Here is a 10,663-nt window from a genome sequence, read left to right as displayed (position 1 = left end):
ACAATGGTAAGTCCAATATGCTATCCAATCTAATTTGGGACTTCCTTTTGCAGATATGTGGACAAACGACAATATTAAAAACCACTGGCACCGTCTGCGCTAGCACGTGCCTCGGTCCTCAAGGGGGCAATCATCAATGCTAATAAAAGGCCTATAAGAAAATCACCTGTTCTTGTTTATTTGCACTATAAACTTTAAAGTCACCTGTAAGAAAATCACCTGTTCTTGTCTATTTGCACTATAAAGTCAGCAAGAAGTCATTTTCTGTGTCTTCAATGTTTCCGTTGAAGTTCCGTGTCGTTAAGGCAAGAAGGAGGCGCAGGCAAGCGACCAAAGGGTAGATTGCTGGTGATGGATAGCCCCAAATATATAGATAAGCCTTAGTAGGTCAAGAGTGAGTATGGAGATGGAGATGGTGATGGAGATGATGGAGCCGGAGATGAGTGACTGCGGAAGTAGGCCTAGTAGTAGTAGGAATATGTCTGGTAATAATAAGCGACCATGCGGTGGCACTGCAGTGCCCTGTATGCAAGACGGAGCAGATCCGGCCGCGAGCTACGCCGCCAACTCCAGGCTCCAATGCCATAGCTTCCACTCCTGCGCAAAGCCACACCTTGCAGATGCCCTCCATCGATTCATCGAGCTCCTGCTCAACAGTAGTAGCAACAGAACCGCCCAAGAAGACAAAGAAGAAGACGAAGACGTAGACGCCCATCAGCACGCGGCACGTATAAGAAACAATCATCATCATCATCATTGTCATCGACGGCCTGTGTCTGTCGCAGACTTGGGCTGCTCGTATGGCCAAAACACCCTCGCCTATGCAAACTTCGTGATCAGTACGTTGGCTGAGCGCCTGTCAAGCCCTCGTGATAATACTCCTGAATATGCAGCTCTTGATGGATGTGATCATGGTGATGGCGGTCCTCTCGAGATCCAATACTTCTTCTCCGACCTTCCAGCCAACGACTTCAACTACCTATTTCATTCTCTGCGACACGAATTAACGCACCATGATCAGCTCCAACCCGCAGTCAATAAGTCGAATAATGCAAGTCCACATGTCAAAGTGTACGCAGCTGGCGTGCCAGGCTCCTTCTATGATCGTCTCTTCCCCAAACAAAGCCTCGACTTCGTCATCTGCGCATACTCTCTGCATTGGCTTTCTCAGGTAAATTGCCAGCTGCACAGTCTCAACTTCAATACTATCGCCGCTCATGCTTCGATTTAATGGCGTTCTAGGGCAGAGTTATGAATGAGCTTGATTCTACCGAAATTATCATGAACCGTTTGTTCTCTAAATTCCCATGTACAAGGTACCCCCCGAGGTGCTTGACAAGTCGTCCCCTGCATGGAATGGGGGTCACATATGGATCCATGGCCAAAGACCACATGTCGCACAGGCTTTTGCCAGACAATCCAAGGAGGATCTGATTCGCTTCCTCAAGTGCAGAGCCGAAGAGATGACTTCCAACGCTATTCTCTTCCTCTTCTCCCTCACCCGCACTCAAGAGCTCCCGATCGGCGACTATCTTAACGACACTTGGTCCGGCTACTTCGAGTCCACATGGAATGAAATGGTTGAGGAGGTGATCCGATAATAAATACCTTTCATTGTTTCTAAAAAAACTAGCATTATTTCGTCAACAACGAACGCTAGTATGTTTCATAGCAGTTTCTCGATGACGCTAGAGTGAAGGGTCTCCTGAGGAAAGCAAAGTTGCCCCTAGCTCTCCTCAGTCCCCGTCCAAATTCATTCTCTCTCTCTCTCTCTCTCTCCTCCCCAAAATTATTATTATCATCTCTATCTTTTTCTTCTCTCTCTTTCTCTCTTCTCCCAATATTTTTTATTATCATCTTTATTTTTAATTCTCTCTCTCTCTATATCAAAAAATTCTTATCCTCTCTCCTTCCCCAAAATTCTTTAAATGATCTATCCCTCTTTAAAATGATTTAATCTCTCTCCAAATTCTCTCTCTCTAGGTTTTCTTTCCTTTCTCCCCCCTCTCTCAAATTTTTTTATCCCCTCTACTCCCAATTATTTTGATCTCTTCAAATCTCTCTCTCTCTCTCTCTCTCTCTCTCTCAATTTTTAATACTCTCTCTTCTCCCAAATTTGTTTACACACACACACACACACACATGAATATAGGGATTGCAATAACATGACTACGATTTTCTGAATAGGTTATAAGAATATGTTATTGATCTATAATATTTGTATTAATAATATTAATATTTATAATAATCAGTTAAAGCCATCTATGCAAATAATCCCGTCAGGGTTTATGCATTTCTCGGTGGGCTTGCCAAGATGCTTCCGCTTCTAGATGGGCACGTAAAGAAGTGGCTAAATTCCAATTGGCAACTCTATAATTAAGTAGGCCACTGAATTGGTTGCTTCTTTTTGCTAGGCGAGTCTCTTTTGGTTTTCATCCTTGCAAGGTGAAGAACTCTTCTATTGGGCAAAAAGTTGAGAGTACCTTATACATCAAGTAGATGGGTCTTATAAATTTCAGATGAGCTAGATTCTATTCTTGCCGTAGAGGTACTTAAAAACATTGAGCTAAAGCCCTAGTGAGAAATATAGGGTTACTTATTCCAATTTGAGGAAAAGATAGTGCTTGATTATTTACTAGTTCTTTGGTTCATGTTTTTCAAGTGACCTTGGGGGAGTTAAATATTTTATTATCTGGGTAATTGATATTGTTATGATGGGCCATACTTGTCCTAATGATAAACCATTGGGGTAGATGAATGAATTAGTGCATTGCATACTTATTAGACTACCACCCTTAACTTAAGCAATATTAATTTATGTATAGCATATGGTTGCATCTCTTGATTGGACTATGTTAGTTTATGATTGTTTACTTTTTTACATGTGTCGATTGGACTATTTTCCTTCATGAAGCAAATTTAGCTCATGATTACTTAGTTTGTGCTAGATTTGACTAAGATATTGTTTTATGGAAAAAAGCTATCTAATAAAATTTGAAACATTCATGTGATTGTGCATTATCTTCAATAGTTGTTAAAACCATTTTTAAACCAAGTAGATGGATTGTCGGTATAATTTGGGAAATATTGTGCATATAGTCTTGCATCAAAGAAAAAGTTTTTGTATACATGCAAACATACATTCACACGTGTGTAAGCATGCATATATATTTATACATATCCATATATGCATGTATATATTTGAGTATATACATGCATACACACATGTATTTGTGTGTATGTACATACATGTATATTCATGCTTATATTTATATCTATAGACATTATGCATGTCTATATCAATTTTAAATTCATTTTCTACGTTATGTTAATTAAAGAAAAAATAGAGTGATCATGTAAATAGAGTAATTACTATGACTTTTACGAAAAACATTGAGTAATTATATAAATACTCAATCCTCCCTTCTCTCTCTTTGTGCATCTTCATCTACTCTACCGTCCATGCCATCATCCATGCCCTCACATCACCCTACATCCCCTTACACCACTATCGCACCTCCATATCACTGCCATTGTTCATTCATTACACACACTATTGTCTATCCATCACTCACTACATATCGCGCCACTATTCGTCTATCCATTTTCCCATCCACTACCATTCATGATGCACAACACCTACACATTTTGTTGCCATTGGCAAGGGACAAAGACACACACATACATAGATAGTAACTCTATGCCAAGGGGGGAGAGAGAGTTCTGCTACCACCATCCATTCCTTTGCCACTAAGTGGGCCCATATTCCTCCATTGTTAGTTGCCCATTTTGCTACCATTGAGGGGACACACACACACACACACACACACACATGTATATGTATTCTCTCAACTATCTTTTTGGGGAGAGGGGAGAGTTTCAAATTATTTTTGAGAGCTAAGGCATGGGATCATTCTAGTACTTTTGGTATTATCAAACCTAGATTTAAAATAATAATATAGTATACATTTGTTAACTATTTCAATTTAGTGTTGGTAATTGATCTAACTTACTTTTGTAAGTGGAATTAAATTCTAAGCAAGTCTAATATACTTACTTGTGCCTTTCTAAACTAGCAACTAGTCCAATACACTTAGAAGTGGATCCATACTCTAATAAACCATCCCACTTATGCTTGCAATTTTTAACTAATTCTATCATACATAATTGTGCATTCTTATGTTAGCAATCAAAGCTTGTTGTAGTATGAAATTCAAGGCCATACATTTTTAAAATAGTGTATAATGTTCCATTATACCCAACAATATCATTGCTTGGAACCATATTTGATTGCTCAATGTGTCACCATGATCAATTTACATAGTTAAACTACTCTTATCAATTGTATATTGCATATTTTCAAGTGCTCAATTATTTCTCATCGTACCACCATTGTTAGTGCTATTCTTGTATACCTCAAAATTTAAGCATTGTTTTCCCATGTTAAAGTAATGGGTCTTTCCTTGATTTATTTCAATTTAGGTCATAATATTATTCATGGATTTTCCCTAAACAAACTAATTATTGTTGATTTTTTAATCAACAACATACAGGGAATAATAAGTAATGAGGAGAGGGATACTTTCAATGTACCATTTTATAATTTCCATTGGAGAGAGCTCATTATTATACTAAAAGAGATTCCACAATTGCAAATTTTGAAGCTAGAGATGATGGGAGACCAAGAAAATCTACCTCAGGAAGAAACATATTCTTTATTCAAGGACCCACAAGCTTTTGGAAAGTATTGGGCAGGTTTTATGGGAAGTTTAGCAAAGCCTATGATGAAAGCCCACATTGGCCAAGAAAGAACCACTTTATTCTTTCAAAGGCTTGAAACAAATGCAACCCAGAAAGCTCATTTGACCACGCATTTGACATATGATCATCTTGTTTTAATATGTCAACGTTGTTAAATCTCATTAGAAGTTGATGGCAACATGGCATGATTGTGAATATGCTTACTATGTATATAAAATAGAGATCTTATAAAAGGGATGATGATATCACAAAGTATAGAAGATTGTACCCCTGAATCAATAAAGATTGGTGATCTTTAGTTTCCTTTCATCATATCTTGAGAGTTTATGAGGTGTTTAGGATGTAATTTCCAAAATTATGAACATCGAGTTCGTAAAATATTATTTATTGTGTGGAAATGTTTTCAACCATAAATATATTAGTGAAAAAGAAACTATCTCATCATTTTATTTCCGACAAGGGAAGAAATGTACAAAAATGCTATGGAGTATGAATATTGTTCACTACAAATTAAAACCAAGGTCTAAGAATATCAAGTAATTTTATTCCTCATAAGAAAAGAAACACATGAAAATTCTATGTAGTTAAAATTTTATTTAAAATTTTAAACAAAGGGCTACATAAATTGATAAGTTAGCTTTATAACTGATGGTAAAAAGTTAAATAGTAATGCTAATTACCACAAACCTTCGAATAATAATACCATATCTAAGGGTGAAAAAATGTATAAATGCCTTGGAAAGTAATCTCTAGAACATTGTTTTTTGGCACTTAAAAGTAGGCATTTAAAAGTACATATGTCTATCTAACGAAATGGAAAAGGAGGTTGACAATTATAGCTTGCAACCCTTCAGTTGTCATCCTATATGCTCTCTCTCTCTCTCTCTCTCTCTCTCTCTCTCTCTCTCTCTCTCCCCCTCCTTACAAGCTCTAAAGTTAAAGTGATCTTCTCTTGGTGATATTTCTCTTTGAATGCATTTTGTTTGAGATATCCCTAAGCTCATTCTCTCTCTCTCTCTCTCTCTCTCTCTCTCTCTCTCTCTCTCTCTCTCTCTCTCTCTCTCTCTCTCTTTGTGGAATCCTGGCATGTGCAAAGCCTATGGAAGTGACACAAACTCACACTCTTATATAGTCCTAGGATGTACTCTCTCAACTCCTCTAAACATGTCCTCCCTGGGGTAGAATCGCCTCCTATACACATAGTTAGCATTATTGCAAATCAGTACAAGATGTTTTCATGTTGATCTTTTAGGAAAATTCCTTGCAATAACGGAACCCTCTAGGAGCTGTCCACTAATTAATTACTAGAAAGGCTGAATTTCAATGCAAAAAATCAATGAGGGCACTACAATAAAATCCAACTAGAGTCACAAAGGCATAATATGTGTAAGAGGTGCATTAATTAATGATGAGTAAGTAACCATTTAAAATTGATTTTTTTTGGCTTTCTAGCACCCTTTTTAATGCCAATTCTTAGACTCCTTTTAGCTTTGACTTCTCATGCATGATTTCATGCCTATTTTGACATGGCACAAATTTTTAAGTATACATACTAAACCGATGTTTTTTGAAAAGGCCCAAAAATCAAAAGTTTGGGAGACACACACACACACACACACACACACAGGGGGGGGGGGGGGAAGGGCAGGAGATGAAGAGGAAGAGGAAGCTAGTCCAAGATGTGGGAGCTCATACCTAAGGTAGTGGAGGGACCCCTCAACTCAACATATCTAAGGTTTGCTTCACTTCCACTCTCTTTAGAGTTTATAGTTTGTATAAAATTTCCTTAGTGATTTAAACCTTGTTTTCTTCTTGAAAAAATTAGATCCATACTACTATTCATTATGTAGGGTTGTTCATGTGTGATAAATGATTGTAAATAGTGTGGTAGACATGGGATTAATCTAATTAACAATGCAATTGAACTATTGTTGTCACGTGCTATAAGACATGCAGATTATTGCTTCTTTGCAATGGTGAAGTTAGCATTTTGTGAATGATAATTTCCATGGGTTTGTAAACATGAAGCCATGAGGACCAAAACGTGTAAAAAGTGGCACTTTTGTTAATCATTGGATTAAGGAAAGGACCAATGATTGTTTGCCACATGTGCAAGTATATGGTTTTCTTGTCTCCTTTATTTTGGAGATAGTAAAGATCATTTTTGGATTTTTTCTCCTTTTTAGTCAAAATCTCTGAAATTTGACATTTGTTGGTAGTTGTAAAGCAGTTGACAAATGCTACGATGAAAACATGACACATTTGAATATTCTTATTGGCGTGCACTATATTTTCATTAGTCTTGTTGTGTTCATTTTAAGTTCATTGAACTTTTATCTCTGAGTTTCCTTCTTCACACATTAGCTATGTTCCCTTTTTTTCATGGCTTCCATAAGGCATCTTTCTCATTTGATAAACTCTTGCACCATATTTAACAAAAGTGTAGATGAAAAATGAGAATCCAAAATGTTCACTATAAATGCTTGGCTTGTCATGTTCTTATCTTAAAAGGGCTCTCATAAAGTGAAGAAAATAAAATGAGAGGATATCAAGTATCATTAGAAGGGATTACCATGTTGTTGTAGGTTGAGGCTAAACCTCATGCCCTAGCCCCATCATACATTCACAAACACATTTATAATTTTCTGTAATTTTTTGGTGCATCATATCTATTTTTTCTATATTTTTTATTTTTTCATGATTTTTTAAATAAATTGATATATTTCTCTAATTTTTTCGAGTCAAAAAATTAAGTCACATTTTAATCCATCTTGAAATTTAATTTTACCCCATATGAACACAATTTGATTGTCCAAAATGATGAAAACACCATTTAAAATACGATTTTTGGATTTTTGAAAATTAATAACTCATGATTACGAGCAAAGATTCAAAATTTTATGACACATAGCTCTCAATTATATTGCAACCAAGCATCAAACAATTTTTTAGTACAGATAAATGAGATTTGCATTAAGAATTGTAAAAAAGGATTCAAATTTCCATTAAAAGGAACGTACTGCCTTTTCTTGGGTTTTGAAAATCAATATTTGCATTTTCAGAAAGCCCAACCCATCATTATTCCTCAAATCATGCTAGCCATCATTCCTCTACATCAGCATGATCCCATCACTATCTGGTGTAAGCCAGACAATGGGTATTTATTTCAATCTCTTCCAAGAATCATCCAAATGAATACACCTTAAGACGGGAGAGAGAGAGAGAGAGAGGGGAGAGAGAAATACTAATTTATATTATCTCTAATCAATTCACCATTCCCCGCATGGAGATGGGTGAAATAGAGCGAAGAAATTATGGAGCAGGCCAACATCTTTAAATTGGGTCACTGGGTGCTTTTGAGCTCCATAGTCCCACCAAGGAGAATTGTTGTGTACGAAAGAGGGTGGCTTTTCTCATGCCACCATGTCAAAAAATGACCCCCCCACCCAAAATTGAAAAAATTTGGGCCCCAAGGGCTAAAGGGTCATGCCCCTTTAATTCTCTCAAGTCCCTTTACACCGGGAGTGCTTGATCTTGGGCTTCTTCCACGACAAGTGCCTGATTCCAAATCTGAAATTTTCTGCATGTTTATCTTGAAGTCTCAAACTGCTTGAAACTTGTTTTTCTTCGATCTAGAACCCTAAAGAGTTATGAAAATTCCGCAACCACTACAAATTCCAGCTTTCAAAGTAATTTGAATTTCCATCTTCCATGGCTACTTAAAATTGTTGGATCCGCGTCGCTTCATTTGAGCTTTGAATTTTGCATAAAATTTTCATCATTTGGTGCTTGTCTAGCGTTTTCCTCGTGTTTAAATTCCACTCTCAATAGTCCAAAACCCTCCCTCATATGCTCATATGCATGTCTTTAGTTGTGTGGCTTTCTGCTATGTTCCCAAGGACAAGCGCAATAAGTTGAACCCTAAGTCTAGAAAATGCAATTTTCTTGGTTATGGAGATGTAGGTGGGATGGGCTATCACTTATGGAACCCACAGACTCAAAAGGTTATTCGCAACCACGATGTTGTAATCCACCATGAAGAGAAAATGCATAAGCAACATGAGCATGCCATTGAGGTATGTAGGGTGATATTTCAAGATGACCCTCTTGCTACTATACAACCAGCTAGATAGCCTACAACAATGGCTTGATGCTCTAGTGGCCTAGGTCCCTAATGCTCCATAGGATGTACAAGCCCCATAGCCTATTTTGGTCTACTAGAGACACAAGACAACTTGCACAGTTTAAGCCCTCTATGGATTATGTTATGGTAACAGATACTAGTGAGCCTCTTACTTATGATGAGGCCATGTGCAGATGTGATAGTCACTCTTGGGAGAGGGCCATGCAGTTAGAGTATGACTCACTATAGAAAAATCATACATGGGATTTGGTTCCTTTTCTTAGTGGAAAGCATGCTTTGCCATCCAAGTGGGTGTACAAGTTGAAAAGTATCCTTGGATACTCGCAGCTGGCATACAAGGCCAAATTGGTTACTAAGGGTTTCAAGCAGGAGCATGGTGCAAACTTTGATGTAGTTTTTTTCATGTTGTAAAGATGACTACCCTATGCTTGATATTAGATTTGGTTGCTCAACTCGACTTGGATCTTTATCAGATGGATGTCAAGATTGGCTTTTTTCATAGGGACTTACATGATGAGATTTGAATGGAGCAACCTAAGGGCTTTGCAAAACTTGGCAAGGACCACCTAGTGTGTAGATTGAGAAAGAGCCTTTATGGCCGTATGCAGGCACCTAGGAAATTATACCACAAGGTTGACGCTTTTATACATTCACAGGGATATTTTTGTAGTGATATAGATTTGTGTTTATATAGAAGAAGGCTCATGATGGTAACCTTATGATTTTGATACTCTACATGGATGATATGTCAATTGCTGGGAGTGCTCATGATGAGCTAGATGCCTTGAAAGGTCCACTCAATCAAGTGCTTCGAGATGAAGGACATGGGACAGAGACCTCACATATTCTTGGGATGCACATTACGCACAATCGCTCTAAGGAACTCCTTTACTTGTTATAGAAGGAGTATATCCAAAAGGTCCTTAAGTAGTTTCATCTATAGGATGTTAAGCCTATTGGATATCCTTTACCTTCTCATGTGAAGGTTACTCAGGCCGGTTATTTGCACTCTAATGAGCATGATGACTAAGAAATTTTTGCAAATAAAGGCACAAAAATGTGCTAAAAATGGAAACATATTTTGTAAAAATGGCACTTTGCTTTTGTACCATCTTGTTTTTAAAAAAAACATTTATGAACTAATGCAACAGTGTGGATCCAAAGGTTCACAATTTAAAATGTGAAAGGAAAAGGGATGTTCGAAAACTTTTTGTCCTATTGCCGAAATTCGAGGGTCTTTAGACCTTAGTCCATGCATGCAAATTCAATTTTATATATCAAGAGAAGAAAAGAAAGGAGGCTTGTCAGGTGATTTGGGGAGGTGGGAGGTTGAGGTGGTTATAGCCTCTCTCTTCCTTTATCTTCTCATGTCACACTTCATTTCCCTTTCTCTCTCTCCTCATTTCTTTTTCTTGTTTCTTTCTCTCTTGTGCTTCATTTCCTATTCTCATGGAGAGTGAGAAAGACAGTGAGAGTGAGGATGGACTTAGCAATGGATCTCTTGTGTGCCTTATTCTCTCTTGTGTGGTTTTAGGACATGGATTCTTGGTGAGAAGGAGAGTTTTCTTTGTAGGTTTTCATGGCCAAGAAGTTATTTGCAGCCTCGACTTGGCTAGTTTGTGGTTCATTTGATGCTGTGGTAGGATCCTCTTCATTTAATACACTAGCGAGAAAGAGATGTCATGGTTCAAGGATGAAGAAGTTGAAGAAGAGGGGTTTTTGAATGTTGCACATGAATAAGAAGAAAAAGGAAAGAAG

The 10,663-nt window shown here is 37.5% G+C and overlaps 1 protein-coding gene across 3 annotated transcripts; it reads left to right on the top strand.

The window, feature by feature from the left end:
* The first annotated feature begins 291 nt into the window (after positions 1–291).
* Positions 292–5,356, top strand: LOC148028059 (gibberellic acid methyltransferase 1-like). 3 transcript variants are annotated; one of them, XM_087689754.1, is made up of 3 exons: positions 292–1,171; positions 1,317–1,589; positions 4,665–5,356. In XM_087689754.1, the coding sequence occupies exons 1-3, from the start codon at positions 401–403 to the stop codon at positions 4,914–4,916; spliced, it is 1,296 nt and encodes a 431-aa protein (XP_087545880.1). In that variant the 5' UTR covers positions 292–400; the 3' UTR covers positions 4,917–5,356. The 3 variants fall into 3 exon arrangements, with proteins under 3 accessions (XP_087545880.1, XP_087545879.1, XP_087545881.1); XM_087689753.1 differs by having other exon boundaries at positions 293–1,171; positions 4,554–5,356; XM_087689755.1 differs by having other exon boundaries at positions 293–1,171; positions 2,415–4,696.
* The last annotated feature ends 5,307 nt before the right edge of the window (positions 5,357–10,663 follow it).

The sequence above is a fragment of the Lygodium microphyllum genome, chromosome 12, assembly GCF_053477565.2.
Source record: "Lygodium microphyllum isolate KBCC chromosome 12, Lygodium_microphyllum_v1.1.10, whole genome shotgun sequence".
NCBI lineage: Eukaryota > Viridiplantae > Streptophyta > Polypodiopsida > Schizaeales > Lygodiaceae > Lygodium > Lygodium microphyllum.
Note: the sequence above shows the minus strand (reverse complement) of the source record. Positions and strands in the feature narration are given on the sequence as shown.